General features: G+C 42.0%; 1 protein-coding gene across 3 annotated transcripts; it reads left to right on the plus strand.

The window, feature by feature from the left end:
* Positions 1-170: 170 nt before the first annotated feature.
* plcd4a (phospholipase C, delta 4a) lies at positions 171-20,461 on the plus strand. 3 transcript variants are annotated; one of them, XM_046318257.1, is made up of 16 exons: positions 171-344; positions 5,539-5,661; positions 7,743-7,901; positions 8,743-8,971; positions 9,212-9,341; positions 9,444-9,678; positions 9,917-10,118; positions 10,339-10,483; positions 13,414-13,566; positions 15,325-15,498; positions 17,501-17,657; positions 17,946-18,062; positions 18,216-18,394; positions 18,538-18,670; positions 18,809-18,958; positions 19,092-20,461. In XM_046318257.1, the coding sequence occupies exons 2-16, from the start codon at positions 5,565-5,567 to the stop codon at positions 19,181-19,183; spliced, it is 2,352 nt and encodes a 783-aa protein (XP_046174213.1). In that variant the 5' UTR covers positions 171-344; positions 5,539-5,564; the 3' UTR covers positions 19,184-20,461. The 3 variants fall into 3 exon arrangements, with proteins under 3 accessions (XP_046174213.1, XP_046174214.1, XP_046174215.1); XM_046318258.1 differs by having other exon boundaries at positions 5,608-5,661; XM_046318259.1 differs by having other exon boundaries at positions 5,611-5,661.
* The last annotated feature ends 28 nt before the right edge of the window (positions 20,462-20,489 follow it).

The raw sequence follows: 20,489 nt of genomic DNA on the forward strand, positions 1-20,489 counted from the left end.
GGCTCAGGTACTTGATCTTTGTACAGCTCATTACATTTCAAACTGACTGCCCATTTAACACTCCCTTTGAATGGAAAAAAACTCAACAAAGACGAGGTTGGATGAATGGAGGGGGGGGGGGTGTGGAGGATGGGAAGGGTGTGTCCGAGTGTTGTTGGCGACTGTGTTGACTCAGTAAGGATCAGCTATCCCTGCCCGCCTCTCTCTCAGCTCTCTACAGCGGCATGCAGAGCCAGAGCTGACCCAGCCAGACAGACAGGGCCAGCTCCCCTCCCTGTCTCAAGCTCCAGAACCACAACTGCCACAGGACGCACCTCGATCCAGCTGAGATGCCCCTTCATCGGGTGAGTCGGTAGCTATCCTCTCTCCAGCCCGCTGTCCTTTCATTTTATGTCTGCCAATACATTAATTCTTCCCATGTTTGCTAGCCTACTGACTATTGTATGTAGAGAGAAACTTGACCAGCTTCAATTAGTAACATTTAAATGTGTTGTAGGGTTCCTGGTGAGGATGAATTAAATGATTTGGGGGACATGTTTTTATTTCTGAACCCAGTGAAATGATGTGGTCAGACGGCATGACAGATTTAGAAGAGGTAGAGGAAATGGACTCAGTAGAGAGGATAGTTTGGACTACAAAATGTGTGTGTGTATATATATATATATATATATATATATATATAATTTTGGACACACCTACTCATTCAAGAGTTTTTGTTTCTTTACTGGTTTCTACAGGGTAGGCCGTCATTGTAAATAATAATAATACCTTTTTTTTAAGTCTGCCTGTCCTCTTCTCATACTGGCAGGGGTTGTATACAGAAGATAGCCCTATTTGGTAAAATACCAAGTCCATATTATGGCAAGAACAGCTCAAATAAGCGAAGATAAATGTCAGTCCATCATTGCTTTAAGACATGAAGGTCAGTCAATCTGGAAAATTTGAAGAACATTGAAAGTTTCTTCAAGTGCAGTCGCAAAAACCATCTAGCGCTATTATGAAACTGGCTCTCGTGAGGACCGTCACAGGAAAGGAAGACCCAGAGTTACCTCTGCTGTAGAGGATAAGTTCATTCGAGTTACCAACCTCAGAAATTGTTGCCCAAATAAATGCTTCACAGAGTTCAAGTAACAGACACATCTCAACATCAACCGTTCAGAGGAGACTGCATGATTCAGGGTTCATGGTCGAATTGATAAAAAGAAACCACCACTAAAGGACACCAATAATAAGAAGAGACTTGCTTGGACCAAGAAACACGAGCAATGGACATTAGACCGTCGGAAAATTCTCCTTTTATCTGATGAGTGCAAATTTGAGATTTTTGGTTCCAACCGCCGTGTCTTTGTGAGACGCAGAGCAGGTGAACGGATGATCTACGCATGTGTGGTTCCCACCGTGAAGCATGGAGGTGGTGGTGTGTGGGTGCTTTCCTGGTTACACTGTCTGTGATTTATTTAGAATTTGAGCCACACTTAACCAGCATGGCTACCACAGAATTCTGCAGCGATACACCATCTCATCTGGTTTGCGCTTAGTGGGACTATCATTTGTTTTTCAACAGCACAATGACCCAGCACACACTGTGTAAGGGCTATTTGACCAAGAAGGAGAGTGATGGAGTGCTGCATCAGATGATCTAGCCTCCACAATCACCCTATCTCAAACCAATTGAGGTGGTGATAAGCATATGTGGGAACTCCTTCAAGACTTTTGGAAAAGCATTCCTCATGAAGCTGGTTGAGAGAATGTCAAGAGTGTGCAAAGCTGTCATCATAGTGGCTACTATGAAGAATCTCAAATATAAAAAAATATTTTGATTTAACACTTTTGTTGGTTACTACATGATTCAATATGTGTTATTTCATAGTTTTGATGTCTTCACTATTATTCTGCAATGTATAAAAAAGTAAAAAATTCAGAAAACAATCCTTGAATGAGTAGGTTTGTCAACTTTTGACTGGTATGTCATACATGTGTATAACTGGTGTCAGTATGAGAAGAGGACAGGCAGACTTAAAGAAGGTATTTTATTAGCAATAGCAGACATCAATAATGAAACTCAATTGCTAAACATACTGCAAATAGAACAGCATAAGTGAAGCGTGAGTTTTGCGATGGCGCGGTGTGTCATCGATCACAATAACCATAGTTTTACAATGAATCATTCAAATTAGATTAAGTAAATGGAATTGCTTTGCATTAACTTTTTATTGCTTTTTGCTCTGGAAGTTCAACGGCTTGATAGGTGTGTTTTAATATGCAAACCAACCATACTCTGCACATTTTGTTTAACAAACGTTTCTCAGTGAGGATGCTATCAGAAGTGTTTCCATTCGGGTTTTGTTTGGGTGCGATGTTGTCAGCAGTCATGAACATGGCCAAGTGTGAGATCATTTCCTGGGACAGGGATTAACTTCTTGTCCCACCAGACATTATTTTAGATGGGTTTCAGTTCCACTGCGAAGGTTGATAAGCGGATTATTACCTATTTTTATACCTTGTTCATAAATCTACCTAGATAGGATTGCTATGATGAGTGAATGGAATGTCATTCCAAACAATGGCAGATAGTTTAAAAAATAAATAAAAGAAACATGAGTGTCTGCTGCCCTCAGAAATTCCACCTCTCAAAACAAGAAGAGGACAAAGTCATAGACTGGACTACTCAGTGAAAACATGACACAGCAAAACAGAGCCGGTGCTTTCCACCCGGCTGGTACAGGCTGAATGGACGAAGATAGGAGGATGAGGGTTGGACAAAGAGGCTGCTGATCCTGGACTTAAAAAGTGCTGTGCTATGCAGCATTGGGGTGATTCTCATGAAACCAGTTTTAAGCATGTCTGTTTCAAATTGTTACAAAACCATGATGCATCTGCAAAAATAAACTATAATTCTGAAGACTAAGATGTCTAGTTCTTTGGCAGTTTCTTATTTTAAATCAATCTAAACAAATGTGTCTGAATTTTGTACATTTTCACCCCAAATTCTCATTACAGAGATGTGTCCGGATTAAATTCTCGGGTCATTTTATAAAATTGTACTTTTAGAAAAACCTTATTTTAATAAAACACAAAATATGATGCTGTAGTTTGTCCATCAGTCCTAACAATTGTATACTAGTTTAAGTTTACATGTGTGGGATGTAGACTCTGTCTCATGCTACCACTAGAGTGAATGCACCGCCAGCATTCAAAAGTGACCAAAACATCAGCCAGGAAGCATAGGAACTGAGAAGTGGCCTGGTCACCACCTGCAGAACCACTCCTTTATTGGGGGTGTCTTGCTAATTGCCTATAATTTCCACCTGTTGTCTATTCCATTTGCACAACAGCATGTGAAATGTATTGTCAATCAGTGTTGCTCCCTAAGTGGACAGTTTGATTTCACAGAAGTGTGATTGACTTGGAGTTACATTGTGTTATTTAAGTGTTCCTTTTATTTTTTTGAGCAGTGTATATCATTCTCTCTACTATTATTCTGACATTTCACATTCTTAAAATAAAGTGGGGATCCTAACTGACCTAAGACGGGTCATATTTACGAGGATTAAATGTCAGGAATTGTGAAAAACAGAGTTTAAATGTATTTGGCCAAGGTGTATGTAAACTTCCGACTTCAACTGTAGATACTTTATAGGCATATTGTATTATACCGTCCCATCCAATCCAGAATTGTATCTATAGTACCTTTTAATCACAAATATCCACATCCTAATACACCAATATTACCTGTAAAGACCTTGGATACATTATTTTTCTTGTCTCTTTGTTACTTTTGACTTTTAAATATACATGCATGTAATTACAGTACTTACAGGGCAGTCGGCAAGTATTCACATCCCTTGACTTTTTCAATACGTTGTTTCAAAGTGGTTTAAATGGATTTAATTGTAATTTTTTGTCAAAATACTTTTGTCAAGGTGGAAGTATTCAACACCATGTTAGAATAACGTCTGGTTGTTGATCTTTGCTGGATAACCATTCAGGTCTAGCCATAGATCTTCAAGCAGATTTAAGTCAAAACTTTAACTTGGCCACTCAGGAACATTCACTGTCTTCTTGGTAAGAAACTCCAGTGTAGATTTGGCCTTTTGTTTTAGGTTATTGTCCTGCTGAAAGGTGAATTCATCTTTTCCTCTAGGATTTTGCCTGTGCTTAGCTCCATTCTGTTTATTTTTCATCCTGAAAAACTCCCCAGTCCTTAACGATTACAAGCATACACATAACATGATGCAGCCACCACTATGCTTGAAAATATGAGGAGTGGTACTCCGTAATGTGCTGCATTGGATTTGCCCCAAATATAACACTTTTGTATTCAGGACAAAAAGTGAATTGCTTTGTCACATTTGTTTTGCAGTATTACTTTAGTGCCTTGTTACAAACAGGATGCATGTTTTGGAATATTTATATTCTGTACAAGCTTCCTTTTCCTTCTGTCAATTAGGTTAGTATTGTGGAGTAACTACAATGTTGTTGATCCATCCTCAGTTTTCTCCTATCACAGCTATTCAATTCTCTGTTTTAAAGTCACCATTGGCCTCATGGTGAAAACCCCTGAGTAGTTTCCTTCCTCTCAGGAAACTGAGTCCAGAAGGATGCCTGTAGTGACTGGGTGTATTGATACACCATCCAAAGTTTCATTAATAAATTCACCATGCTCAAAGGAATATTTTTATTTATTTTTACCCATCTACCTAATAGGTACCCTTCTTTTTGAGTCAATGGAAAATCTCCCTGGTCTTTGTTGACGAATCTTTCTGAAATTCACTGTTCGAGTGAGGGACCTTACAGATAATTTTATGTGTGGGGTACAGAGATGAGGTAGTCATTCAAAAATCGCGTTAAACACGATTAAGTGAGTCCATGCAAAACTGTTGCGGTAATGACAATTGTTACATTGGTAGTTGTGGAAATTGTTATAAAATGCATAATATCAGAAAAAAAGATAATTCTGATGAAATAGATAGAAGTAAAGATCCTAATCAAATCCAATTTTATTTGTTGCGTGTAGACCTTACCATGAAATACTTACAAGCTCTTAACCAACAATACAGTTTTAAGAAAATCTCATATCTCAGTGATCCAAGAGAAAATTGTTTGAAAAAGGACACTTGAGAATTTGGGGGTCAAATAATACATATTTTGTATCACTCCCTGACTTTGCCAGAGTAGTTTTGGGATTTGACTCTCAACCTGTGATGTGTGCCCTGTTGGGTTCAATTGCATTTCTTTAATTGACTGAATTTAAATGGAATTTTGTGAGAATGACCATAAAATTGTGGTAAATTCCATTTTAAATTCAGTCAATTAAAGAAATGCAATTGAACCCAACAGGGCACACATCACAGGTTGAGAGTCAAATCCCAAAACTACTCTGGCAAAGTCAGGGAGTGATACAAAATATGTATTATTTGTTTATTACAAATCTGATGTGGTGTGAATATGACATTCTAAGTATTGACTTTACAGGGTTGTGAACTATCATTTGGTTGTAAAATATTACAACTTTGCTTTCATCCTGTCTCATCCTAGCACCTCTCCTCTCTTCACACATTCTGATGACTTACCATACATACAATTGTCAACCTTTTTGCTGGGCAGCAGGTGGAAAAAGCGTAAAACCACCACCGATGGCTTCTATGGGATGTGGCCTGCGTAAGTTTATTCTTGAGATATAAATGTGCATATTGATCAGAACAATACCCACTGGGCACACACTGGTTGAATCGCCGTTGTTTCAACGTCATTTGCCACGTGGAATTAACACGAAAATACATTGGATATGAAAAACGTCATCTCATTTCAACCAGCTTTGTAAGCATAAAAATGAGGGTAAAATGCTCATTTAAATACATTGGTTTAACCTGATTACGAGGTTGTTACATCAATCTAATTTCAACTTAATCATCAGAACTATCTATACGTTGAAAATGCGTTGAAAATTCCACAGAAACATAAAAAATATTTTTGATTGTATATTCAATTGGGTGGTTGAAATGATGCTGAAATTTAGATTTGATTAGACATATTTTATTTGACCTTGTTTCAATGTTGTAGTAAAATGGTATGTTTGAATCAGTGTCGTTGTTTCAACGTCATGCTACTGTATCAACCTAAATAAAGTGGCATATTGAGATAACGTGTGATGACAAAGTCCAATGATTTCCTCCTGAACAGTGACTCCTACTGGTATATGAGGGGTAATGCATTTAAGTGAGAACAAGTCTACCATCCAGATGCCTACCTCTATGTACCCTGTTAGCTTTGGAAACAAGCTGTGTTCGCTTTAGCTGACCTATCATCTCAATACATTTTGACCTTGATCAACTTCCATACTCATTTGAGTTGACTACCTAAATAACGTTAAATCGTTTTTAAAGTAACTCTTCTAACACAAGCTGTATGTGAAAGGCAATTCGGAGTGAGGCTGAGTTTATGTAGGCTACATTGACATCTGATTTGCCCAACAAAGGACACTTTGGCTGCATTTACACAGGCAGACCAATTCTGATATTTTTTTTCACTAATTGGTCTTTTTACTCTGAAAAGGAGCTGATGTGATTTGGTAAAAATACCAATTAGTGGAAACAATATCAGAAATGGGCTGCTTGTGTAAATGCAGCCCATCATTTCAACATGTAGGTAGGTATACCATCATTCATCCATGGTTGATTGGATCTTTGGAAGTTTAGAAGTAGTTACCATTAGCCCTATAATTAGGATGCAAAATTCATATTAATAATAATGGATATTGTCTTTTATATGAAGGATGGTTGATGGATTTCTAATTTAATCTACAAATGATTAATATGTAGGATTCATGTCGCCATCTCAACCAAAAATATAAGTTGAAGAATAGGACTAAATCATATCAAACTTTATTTCAAGTTAATTTAAAGTTTGATTTGATTTAATGCTATTCTTGAACTTGGATTTTTGGTTGAGATGGAGACGTGAATCCAACATATCAATTGCGTTCACCATTCAATATCCAGTTTGTCAACAAATGAATGATTGATAGGTTAGGGATAGAGTTATTTAGGTAGTCTACGCAACTGAGTATGGAAGCTGATCAGTGTCAATCTGTGTTTACATAATAGCTCAGCTGAAACGAACACAGCTTGTTTTCAAAGCTAAGTATGGCACATAGATGTAGGCGTCTGGATGGTAGACTTGTTCTCACTGAAAAGCATTTCCCCCTCATATACCAGTAGTACTCACTGTTCAGGCAAGAATTGTTGGACTGTGCCATCACATTTTATTTCAATACCTCGTTATTTAGGTTGATGGCATGATGTTGAAACAATGACGTTGATTTAAAAATACAATTTTACTATCAACATTGAAACGAGGTCAAATAAAATGTCTATCATATATGAAATTTGACATAATTTCAACCCCCCAATATATATTGAATATAGGATGAAAATGATTTTTAATGTTTCTACGTTTTCCACGTTGACTCCACATCACAATACGTAGACAAATGACGTTCAAACAATGTTGATTCAACCAGTGTGTGCCCGGTGGGTAGTGCGTAATGACTCTATGGGTCTGTGCGAGACTAAGATGAATGTCCTTAGACTGATCCCAGCTCTGGACGAGTTGACAAGACGGCACAAACAGATCTGAGACCAGGCTACTGTTGACTGATATTGAGCAGTAGCCATAATGTATGTCAGGACAGGACAGTTATCTGGGCCTTGACACCTTCTTTCCCCAATGTGTCTGATCAGGTATCCAGGGCGATGACAACCTCCAGTCCATGATTGTTGGCACGGTGATGAGGAAGATTAAGTCTCGTACCTGGAAGAAGCAGCGTTACTTCAAGCTGCAGGAGGACTGCATGACCATCTGGTACAAGTCCAAGAAGGCTGGGAACACCCACTCCACATGTGAGTAGTGACATTTACATGCTTAGACAATGTTTAGGCAACATCACCTACTGACACACATTTTGTCACATATGATACTTATTATATGATTGTCCACAAGATTATGTTCGGCAGCAGGCTATACACTGAGTGGACAAAACATTCCGAATATTCAGTTGCACCCCCTTTCGCCCTCAGAACAGCCTCAATTCGCCGTGGCATGCACTCTACAAGGTGTCGAAATTGTTCCACAGGGATGCTGGCCCATGTTGACTCCAGTGTTTCCCAAGGTTGTGTCAAGTTGGCTGGATGTCCTTTGGGTGGTAGACCATTCTTGATACACACAGGAAGCTGTTGAGCGTGAAAAACCCAGCAATGTTGCAGCTCTTGACACACTCAAACCAGTGCGCCTGGCACCTACTACCATACTCCGTTCAAAGGCTCTTAAATCTTTTGTCTTGCTCATTTCCCCCTCTGAATGGCACACATACACAATCCATGTCTCAATTGTCTCGAGGCTTAAAAATCCTGTCATCCCCCTTCATCTACACTGATTGAAGTGGTTGAAGTGATACCTGGTCAGTGACACCTGGATTCACCTGGTCAGTCTGTTATGGAAAAAGCAGTTGTTCCTAATGTTTTGTACTCTCATTTGAGTCATTTTGTTGTAGCAGGGGTCTAGTTTTATCATCACTGAAGTGAGTGATAATATTGGGCTACAGGGTTCACCATGTACCTAAAGACTTGACTTATTCCCTTTAGCCACAAGTGGAGCAAAGGGCCTGAAGAACAGCTAAGGAGATAAATACCTAAAGAGATACCTAAGTAGATAGTATTCCGCTTCTCTTTTCCCTTTCAACAGTCTCTGTGAATGACGTGGAGACGGTGCGTGAGGGCCACCAGTCAGAGGTTTTGCTCAGCATCGCAGACGAGTTTCCCCCGGACCGCTGCTTCACCCTGGTGTTCCGTGGTCGCCGTGGCAACCTGGACCTGGTGGCAGACTCGGCGGATGAGGCCCAGTCCTGGATCAAAGGCATGAAGAAGCTGATCGAGAACCTGGAGAACATGGGCGAGAGTGAGAAGCTTGACCAGTATCTTTTCTGACAAGCTAAACCAATCAATCAAATGTATTTACAAAGCCCTGTATATATCAACAGTTGTCACAAAGTGCTTAACAGGAACCTGGCCAAATACGATACATAGTCCTAGCTAGTTTGCTTAATGAAGTTAAGAAGTGCGCTATACATGTGTATAGCAGACTATCGTTTGTGTTATAGCTCCAAAAGGTTTCCCTGTAGCATGATGACCTTTCCCTTAAGCAACATTTCCAGGTGGATCTGTGAATGGTTTAAGAAGGCTGATAAGAACAATGACGGCAGAATGAACTTCCCGGAGATCAGGGTCCTGCTGAAGATGATGAACGTGGACATGAACGAACATCACGCTCACCGACTTTTCATGGTAAAAGCCCTGAGATCATCTTAATAAGACCGTATGTCTTTGATTCTTGTACATTGCTGGTGTCTGTTGAGGCCTGAAGACCTTTCTCCATTTTATCTACAGACGGCAGACAAGTCTCAGACGGGGACTCTGGAGGATGATGAGTTTGTCCTGTTCTACAAGATGCTGACCCAGAGAGAGGACATTCTCAGGGTGTTCCAGGACTACTCTGGTGACGGACAGAAGCTGTCTCTGCGGGACCTGGAGGAGTTCCTGAGAGATGAACAACTGGAGGAGGTGGACGGGGTTCAGCAGCTGGCCATGGAGCTCATCGAGCGCTACGAACCCTCCGATACAGGTAGTACTGACCTCTGACCTCTGACCCTGGCATGATTAGCTGACCAATCACACCCTACGAATAATCAGGTCAATAACCATATCATCAGGTCTACATCCCTGGTCAAGCAGTTCTTGTTATTTCAACCAAGAGCCAATATATTTGAATGAACATCATGATGGTTGCAATGGAAAATATAAATATATAGTTTCAACTGATAGCAATGTTTTATTTTTTGACTTTGTTTGTTGTTCCACAGCGAAGATGCTGAAGGCCATGTCTATCGACGGTTTCCTGATGTACCTGGCGTCGGCTGAGGGCTCCATCTTCCACCCCAGACAGCAGAGCCTGTACCAGGACATGACTCAGCCCCTCAACCACTACTTCATCTCCTCTTCACACAACACATACCTGATGGAGGACCAGCTTCGAGGACACAGCAGTGTCGAGGGATACATACGGTATGTACACTACACCACTGGTGGCTGATGGGAAGGCTTAGTAGGCCGTTCTTGAGAGTGGTTTATCCTTTGTATTGGAAGATGATTTTGATCTCTGTCTTGAGGTGAATTACGACACAACTTTTAGAAGACAGAATCAGAGGGGTTGATCGATGTCCATTAAAAATGAATTTACTCTGGGACAAAGTCCAAAAGGGCTAACTTGTTTCTTCTTCGTTAGGGCTTTGAAGCGAGGCTGTCGGTGTGTAGAAGTAGACTGTTGGGACGGTCCCAATGGAGAGCCTATCGTCTACCACGGACACACCTTCACCTCCAAGATCCTCTTCAAAGATGTTGTGATCGCACTGAGAAACTATGCCTTCAAGGTAATTTATTTATCCAGAATTTTTATTGATTTATTTCACCTTTATTTAACCAGGTAGGCAAGTTGAGAACAAGTTCTCATTTACAATTGGGACCTGGCCAAGATAAAGCAAAGCAGTTCGACACATACAACGATACAGAGTTACACATGGAGTAAAACAAACATACAGTCAATACAGTATAAACAGTATAAACAAGTCTATTTACAATTTGAGCAAATTAGGTGAGAAGGGAGGTAAAGGCAAAAAAGGCCATGGTGGCAAAGTAAATACAATATAGCAAGTAAAACACTGGAATGGTAGTTTTGCAATGGAAGAATGTGCAAAGTAGAAATAAAAATAATGGGGTGCAAAGGAGCAAAATAAATAAATTAATTAAATACAGTTGGGAAAGAGGTAGTTGTTTGGGCTAAATTATAGGTGGGCTATGTACAGGTGCAGTAATCTGTAAGATGCTCTGACAGCTGGTGCTTAAAGCTAGTGAGGGAGATAAGTGTTTCCAGTTTCAGAGATTTTTGTAGTTCGTTCCAGTCATTGGCAGCAGAGAACTGGAAGGAGAGGCGGCCAAAGAAAGAATTGGTTTTGGGGGTGACTAGAGAGATATACCTGCTGGAGCGTGTGCTACAGGTGGGAGATGCTATGGTGACCAGCGAGCTGAGATAAGGGGGGACTTTACCTAGCAGGGTCTTGTAGATGACTTGGAGCCAGTGGGTTTGGCGACGAGTATGAAGCGAGGGCCAGCCAATGAGAGCGTACAGGTCGCAATGGTGGGTAGTATATGGGGCTTTGGTGACAAAACGGATTGCACTGTGATAGACTGCATCCAATTTGTTGAGTAGGGTATTGGAGGCTATTTTGTAAATGACATCGCCAAAGTCGAGGATTGGTAGGATGGTCAGTTTTACAAGGGTATGTTTGGCAGCATGAGTGAAGGATGCTTTGTTGCGAAATAGGAAGCCAATTCCAGATTTTACTTTGGATTGGAGATGTTTGATATGGGTCTGGAAGGAGAGTTTACAGTCTAACCAGACACCTAAGTATTTATAGTTGTCCACGTATTCTAAGTCAGAGCCGTCCAGAGTAGTGATGTTGGACAGGCGGGTAGGTGCAGGTAGCGATCGGTTGAAGAGCATGCATTTAGTTTGACTTGTATTTAAGAGCAATTGGAGGCCACGGAAGGAGAGTTGTATGGCATTGAAGCTTGCCTGGAGGGTTGTTAACACAGTGTCCAAAGAAGGGCCGGAAGTATACAGAATGGTGTCGTCTGCGTAGAGGTGGATCAGGGACTCACCAGCAGCAAGAGCGACCTCATTGATGTATACAGAGAAGAGAGTCGGTCCAAGAATTGAACCCTGTGGCACCCCCATAGAGACTGCCAGAGGTCCGAACAGCAGACCCTCCGATTTGACACACTGAACTCTATCAGAGAAGTAGTTGGTGAACCAGGCGAGGCAATCATTTGAGAAACCAAGGCTGTCGAGTCTGCCGATGAGGATGTGGTGGTTGAGAGAGTCGAAAGCCTTGGCCAGATCAATGAATACGGCTGCACAGTAATGTTTCTTATCGATGGCGGTTAAGATATCGTTTAGGACCTTGAGCGTGGCTGAGGTGCACCCATGACCAGCTCTGAAACCAGATTGCATAGCAGAGAAGGTATGGTGAGATTCGAAATGGTCGGTAATCTGTTTGTTGACTTGGCTTTCGAAGACCTTAGAAAGGCATGGTAGGATAGATATAGGTCTGTAGCAGTTTGTGTCAAGAGTGTCCCCCCCTTTGAAGAGGGGGATGACCGCAGCTGCTTTCCAATCTTTGGGAATCTCAGACGACACGAAAGAGAGGTTGAACAGGCTAGTAATAGGGGTGGCAACAATTTTGGCAGATAATTTTAGAAAGAAAGGGTCCAGATTGTCTAGCCCGGCTGATTTGTAGGGTCCAGATTTTTCAGCTCTTTCAGAACATCAGCTGAATGGATTTGGGAGAAGGAGAAATGGGGAAGGCTTGGGCGAGTTGCTGTTGGGGGTGCAGTGCTGTTGACCGGGGTAGGAGTAGCCAGGTGGAAAGCATGGCTAGCCGTAGAAAAATGCTTATTGAAATTCTCAATTATGGTGGATTTATCAGTGGTGACAGTGTTTCCTATCTTCAGTGCAGTGGGCAGCTGGGAGTAGGTGTTCTTATTCTCCATGGACTTTACAGTGTCCCAGAACTTTTTTGAGTATAAAAGTTTTTGAGAATAAAATTGTAATGATAAGATTAAACCTCTTTGTATGGTATGCTTCACAGGTATTCTCTGCGGTATCGTGACATAATGTTTACATATCAGTGCAGAATACAGGGGTGTTTTCAACTATTCAGATCCAATCATTGTTAAGCATTTTCATGGTCCGTTACCAGTGCAGTACTTTGCACACAGGAATCCAGGAACTTGCAGTACCTTGCAGTATCAACACACTCCTCACTCAGCACCTCATTATATGTGTATGAGTCAGGAGGGGGATCATTCCATCATGATATCCCAAAGCCACGGCCCTTTCAGAAAGCCGAGCCCTCACACAGTAAACCAGCATATGACCTGCCTGTCAAAGACTTATCCTATTCTGTGCCAAGACAGTCCTCCGTGCCGCCAGGTTCATGTTGTGTGTCATAGTTTCAGGACCCTGGTCAAAAGTAGTGCACTGCATAGGGAATAAGGTGTCATTTGGGATGCAGACACTCATACAGGACAGCCCAGAATGTAGTGGATGTTTGGGACTCGCTCTCTGTCTGTCTGCAACTGGATGGTGGCCTGGGCTGCTCCATGTGACCCCTGTCCTGTCTGCCACAGTGGAGAAGCCGCTGGTGTATATAAACTGGTAGCAGGTATAGCCTTTCTCTTCACACTGAGAATGCTGCAGTCCAGTGTTGAATTATTCACTCTCCCCTTCCTCCCCTCCCAGGTATCAGAGTACCCGGTCATCCTGTCCACCGAGAACCACTGCGGTGTTGAACAGCAGCGAGTCATGGCCCAACACCTCAACACCATCCTTGGGGACAAGCTGCTGAAAAGCACCCTGGATGGAAAGATACCCGTCAGCTTTCCTTCTCCTGAGGTAAGGACGGCACCAGGAACAGTTGCCAGGTAATCTGCTCTGATCTGACTCTCACCATGACATGGCAAGAGCAAGCGTAGCGTGGCGGTGGTGCTAGTGGTGATAGGACATAATTGTCCCCACAGAAATACAACGGACATTACTATTCCAATTCAAGCCAGCGTTCTGCAATGGGTGGACCGGCGGCCATATTGAGTTTGTCAAATTGCCATGGGCTGCAGTCCAAACACATTATTTTTACCCCCTCAGCCCTTGTATTATCCACTTTTCCTCGGGGGAATCCCAGTTGAAACCGGATGCAGTTTGATTGCCTTCTTAAGTGGAGGTCCAATTCACTAACGTTGCCCCCTCGGTCCTCAATTTAGCTCGAGGGAGCGAGTGAACAATTTTGGACCAAGTTTGGGAAATCTTGCTCTAGGCTACCTGCCGCCCTCTAGGCTAGGCTAGGCTAGGCTCTAGGCTAGGCTACCTGCCGCCCTCAACAAAACCCTTTAGGGTGGAGTCAGTGTACAGAATGTACATAATTGTATTTTTGTATTATTTTCCCCCACTGTTTCTCCCCAATTTCATAGAATCCAATTATTAGTAGTTACTATCTTGTGTCATCGCTACAACTCCCGTAAGGGCTCAGGAGAGACGAAGGTCGAAAGTCATGCGTTCTCCGAAACACAACCCAACCAAGCCGCACTGCTTCTTAACACAGCGCTCATCCAACCCGGAAGCCAACCGGCCAAACCCTCCCTAAACCGGTCGACGCTAGGCCAATTGTCGGTCGCCCCACGCACCTCCCAGTCGCGACCGGCTGCGACAGAGCCGCTGGTGTGACAGCTAGCGTGGCTGGTGGCACAGCTAGCGCTGCGATGCAGTGCCTTAGACCACTGCGCCACCTGGGAGGCCCTAGAATGTACATTATTAAACCAGTTTATCTTGTTGTTAGAATTCATCAAAGATAATTGAAGAGCACATTCATTAGAATTCACACAGAATTTCAGATTCACTTTTTATAATCACTGTTTTATTATAATCTATAAAACAGATTAACCTGCCCAAAAGTTCCTTGTACAAAAATCTAAATGTATTCCAATAGATTATGTGTAATCAAAAGAATCATGAATACATTTGATATATGCAAATACTGAATACGTGGCAGAAAGCAATTATTTAAAAAAAAAGCATATATTTGACAGTTTGAACATAGAACCCAGATTAAAGGAAGAGTGGGGGGGGCCCCCAGGACCGAGTTTGGGAAACCCCACTGTAGAGTGACCTGTCAGTTCACCTTCACTTTCACTACCTGTCTTGCTACCTACCTTTCTATCAGTGCCTCCCGGGCCATGTGATCTGTGCTGTAAGATGCAACACTGGCACAGTGAATTATTAAAAAGACACAATATTGTTCCCTCAGCACTGAATAGAATATGACTGATTGTTCTCTGTCTTTCGACATTGTATTGGGCGTGACCTGCAGGTCAGTGAAGACAGACTTTATATGCCCTGCATCTCAATGCAAAGACTATTGTCTGTCTGTGCATGATGTATATTTGTTCTGCCCGAGTGTTTGTTGTATACTGTGCCCACAGTCATCAAGTACGTAGGTGACTCTAAATATCTATCTGTGTTACGTTACCAATATGCAATAGAGAGAGAGGTTGAGAGAAACGTGCTGTGGAGAGGCTTTCTGAAACATGCCCTGGTACAGAAGCATGATATCTATTCCCTGGTGACGAAACAACCTAGATCCATTGTTCTGACTGACAGGAGCTGAAGGGGAAGATTCTTCTCAAGGGGAAGAAGATCGGAGGTCTGGAGGAGAGTCTGAACAGGCCGGTGGAGCCGGAGGACTCCCTGACAGGAGAGGTGAGCGACGAGGACGAGGCGGCTGACATCGATGAGGACAGCCTCCACAGCAACAGCCTCCGACGCATGGCCAAGGTAGGCTACTGGTGTGTGTGTGTGGGTGGGTGGGTGCCTGTGTGTGCAATTGTGCATGCGACATTGACGAGGATAACCTCTGCAGTGACAGCCAAGGTGGGCTACTGATCCTCGGCCGGAGCTGTCCGACCTCTCACCACTTCCTCTAGGGATCGACCTGCGAGATGTTTGTATGTGTCTCTTGTCTAGGGTTTCAAAGTGAGGGTATATTACTGGACACTTTAGAAGTTTACCAGTAAACTACCAGAATTTTGGTATCTTTCACCCTTTTTGGGTACTTCAGATTATCACAGGTGTCTGTAATTATCTCTCTCCCTCTGTGTGGCCTATCACATGTAAAATATAGGAAATAAATCAATAAGATGATAGAATGACAAAACTGTAAAACAATATCCTAAATATAAACCATCAACTTAGTGAATACCATTGGTATTTAACATGAGTGTTTCAGCATGAAATATCCTTTTTATATATATATTTTTTAACACACTTTTTGTTATTTACTATGTCAACATTTGTTGTTAATGTTTTGCCACCAAACTGGTGGCAGTTGTAAAAAGTGTCAATAGTTGGAGGAGTTGCAGAGTCCATTGAAAATAATGCCATTGCTGAGTAATGTTTTTCTTTTCATTACATAGGCTATTTTCTCTATATGGACGCAGATATAAAAAATGAATACTATATTTGAATACATTTTTTAAAAGGATATTCAAGTATAAATGACCAAAGTTATGTTAGACTTTGGTAAACTACCAGTAGCTTTGCAACCCTAGTCCTGTCATTAAACTCTGGGACTGCCTGGATGTAGTCCTATATATTTCACTGTCACTCCTCCTCAACTCCATCTCCCGCTCTCAAATCCACAGCATAAGTGTCACTCATTCCCCCATTGTCCCTCAACTCCATCAGGGCAAAATAGTATCCTCTTTGTCTGAATCTTCTGTGTTGACTTGGCCAAGTTATAACACTTTTATAGCACTGATATTGTCCAAGGGTTGCGTCACCTCTGACATGGCTCATGAAAGATATAGGGCTAAAGTCAGGGACTATACCAAGTGAGCCTCCTAACGGTGCCATACGAACACTAGAGGTAGCCATGGAGAGAGAGAGAGAGGACGAGAGAGCCGACGGTACCAACTCTCTTTCAAGACTGTACTACTGTTTTGAGAGAGAAGATTGACTGACTGACTGACTGACTGTTGGATAGAGGTAGAGAGCCCTCTAAAACGAGACACTTAATTGAAGTCGGGGAATCACCTTTATTCTTGGTTCTTTTAATGATATCGCTCAATAACAAGCAGTGCCCATGAACAGATTAGATGGAGTCCATGGATCGAAGACATCTTTTAACATTGATACTCTATGTTTAACGAAAGCCATGGATGAGAATGCCATACTAGGGTTGACATGGTTTGATCAATATGATAATCAGGGGTAAAGCCAGCTGTCTACAGGAGCAGTGAGCTCTGGGATGCCCTTGGCCCTGGTGTAACTTACTCTGATGATGTCCTGTCCTACAGACGGGACTGTAGCTCAGAGTCTCTGTTTGTGTTCGGCTCCGGATCGGCTTTCATATAGAGGCAGCCCAGGTGTGCACTAAGACTGGGACACCTGGTTGCATTGCTAATTAGTCTGGCCTTGTGCCTGCCTGCATACCTCAAGCTTTCGGTCATCGAAACCTGATTGGCACTGGCAGACCTACTGTGGTTGGCTTCATAGTGAAGTATCACTTACTCCATATTGGGGTTGCCTCGGTCCACTTTCTGCTTTCACCCAGGGCTAGCTGTACTCCACTCCTCCTCTCAAACTGTACGAGTGCCACGTTGCTCTCAAAACTAGGGTTTACTGTGTATATCCAATCCTCTTAGTGCAGTATTGTCCAAGCCATTGCCCAATTGATATGTGGTTGAATTGAATGTAGCTTAGAAAAAGGTCAACACTCCAATTTCCCAGCTGTGGATCAATAAAGTTTATTCAATTCAACTCTCGTTCTTTTCCTCAGAAATCGAAGCAGCGTCTGTCAAAGGAGCTGTCGGACTGTGTGGTTTACTGCAAGAGTGTCCACTTCAGCAGCTTCAAGCACTCCCGCATTCACTCCAAGTTCTACGAGATATCCTCCTTCACAGAGTCCAAAGCCCGCAAGCACTTGAGAGAGGCAGGTGGGGCCTGAATCTCTACTGCAGCTCACGACATCATCAGTCAGGATCAACCAGTCACTTACTCACTCAGGACAGTTTGTCGTTCTGTTTGGACCACAAAACAGAAGCCAAAAGTTGTTGATTTACTAAAAGGAAATGTTGCTTGATTAGTGAGATTTAGTCAGTCATTAAGTAAGGGCTGTAAACAGAGGCAGAATGACTAGAAGACAGTGCTTTGTATGTGTACTGTTCAATTGCATGGTTCCTCAAGCTCATCTCATGTATGGTTTAACTGCCTTTCTCTTCCAGGGGCAGAGTTTGTGCATCACAATGCCAGGCAACTGACCAGGGTTTATCCCAGTGGCCTCAGAACAGACTCCTCCAACTTCAACCCACAGGAAATGTGGAACACAGGGACTCAAATAGGTGAGGGGAGTTTTAGGTCGTTCTAAGGCACGACACAATGATTCAACAAAATATCAATTTCCATTTTTCCAAACATGACTTTGTGAAGCTAGTTAAGCTTATACTTCTGTTCGAATCAGTTGGTTAATTTCTCTGTTTTCCTTGCTTCCTCAGTTGCGTTGAATTTCCAGACGGCAGGGGTTGAGATGGACCTCAACGATGGACTGTTTAGTCAAAATGGCCGCTGTGGCTACGTCCTCAAACCTGACTTCATGAGGATGTCAGAGAGGAGTTTCGATCCGGAGGTTCCAATTAACCGGGAAGGCTACCGACCCCTCAGTCTCTGCATTCAGGTACAAATAACAAACTGAGCCCTACCTAAGACGCAACCTGAGCCACAACAGAAAAACTACAGAAACCAAGTGGAACGCTAACCTTCCGATCTGACCTAAAGTGCTCTCATTGTGTGTGTATATATTTGTGTGTGTTTTTCAAGGTGATCAGTGGACAGCAGCTTCCCAAAGTGAATATCAAGGAGAGCTCCGTTGTGGACCCGTTTGTGAGAGTGGAGATCCATGGAGTTCCTCTAGACCAGGCCAAGCAGGAGACCAGATACATAGACAACAATGGTAATATACACACCCATTAAATCCCAATCACATAAATGCTTACAAGGTAACTTTTTACAGAAATGCTGGTACATTAAAGCAGTATAGTACAGTATTATATTCTATTATTTGATATATTTATGAATTGTGTTTGCGCAGGATTCAATCCAGTGTGGTATGACACTTTGCGGTTCACCATCCATGCGCCTGAACTGGCCCTGGTACGCTTTGTGGTGGAGGACTACGACAAGGCGTCAAGGAATGATTTTGTCGGACAGTATACCTTGCCTTTCTCATGTATTCAGCAAGGTGAGTCTCATCCATGTATTTAAGCGTTTCATACAAACTCATGATATAACCTCCTAATAGGACAGTCACACGTAATAGCATTTAATACGATGGGATGAATGGTCTCCTACAGCTGTTTTACTCCCTTTTCCAGGGTACCGTCACATCCACCTCCTGTCGAAGGACGGAACCAGTATTCCTCCCGCCTCCTTATTTGTACATGTTAGAATCACTAACCTTGTATGAGCTGAACACTAGAGATTCCAGTCGCTGCTTACCTCCCTGGCATTTACAAGACTTGTAGATGGAACCGGTGGAAGGTGCTGACGGTGAAAAAGACAGAAGGTGGAAGACGCGACTAAAGGAGAACAAACCATCATAGTTTCCCCAGGCAGTTTTGACATTCAAGAGCTAGTTTCACAAACTATGTAAGGAATAGTTCCTGTAACTACTTCCTCAAAATAGTATGTAATGTTGTGCATATACTAAGCCAAATGTTTTTTGTAGGTATTAATGTACTTTTAGAAAGTATGATTGGTGTGGTTTTCACTTGTGATCTTACAATTCTATATTTATAGTGTGTATTCTCAATCTGATGTATTACTGAAGAACTGGCTCTGGGATGATTCTGTTTTTCCAACTCTATTTCATCACATGCTAGTCAACTACACAGCACATTATTTTTTTGTTTTGTTGCAATGATACTGTATGTAGCGGAGAAGTGTGCCTCCACTGGTCAAGAGTAATGACACATTTCAACATAATTTAAGTCGGTCATCTTATCCACACCACAGTATTTTCGATGAACCAAGCTCCTCAAGAACGTAACATTGATGAGACTGTTTAGTTAGGGTTGCCTAGGCTTACTGCAGGACACATTTCCTCCCTCTTTTGCCTATTGGCAAGTTTTGGTTTCAAATGGGTTATGACGCCAATGAAACCTAATATACTCCAGTCCTCCTCTCTCTCTCTCTAATGTATATTATAATTTCCATGAACAATATTCTGAACAATTTGTTTAGTATAAACAGCAATAACAGCGGGATTAAAAAATGCCTCAACTTGTGTCATCTGTTTTGGATCATTTTATAGAAGATGTAAATATTTGCTGCTGGGTTAATAGTTGTATATTTTTGTACACACACTGTGTGTGTTCGTGATGTATAGCAGGGGTCTCCAACCCTGTTCCTAGAGAGCTACTCTACTGTAGATATTTTGCTCCAATCCCAGTTGTAACTAACAACCAGCTTTATCAACCAACTAATTATTAGAATCAACTGTGCTAGATTAGGGTTTGGAGTGAAAATCTGCAGGAAGCTCGCTTTCCAGGAACCGGGTTGGAGATCCCTGATGCATAGCCTATCGTATTGTGTTATAGCATACCTATGAACTCTTTTGTATTATTGACCAGTTCAGACTTCATAGACCTATATTATTTGTATATGTATTTAACTATGTATGCATGTTTCTACAGTATTTAGTTATTTGCCATATCCAGTTGCAAATAAAGATGATTTTCAATTATCTAAAGAGTTCAGAGACTGGTGAGATT

This window comes from Oncorhynchus gorbuscha, linkage group LG21, assembly GCF_021184085.1.
Source record: "Oncorhynchus gorbuscha isolate QuinsamMale2020 ecotype Even-year linkage group LG21, OgorEven_v1.0, whole genome shotgun sequence".
Taxonomy (NCBI): Eukaryota; Metazoa; Chordata; class Actinopteri; order Salmoniformes; family Salmonidae; genus Oncorhynchus; species Oncorhynchus gorbuscha.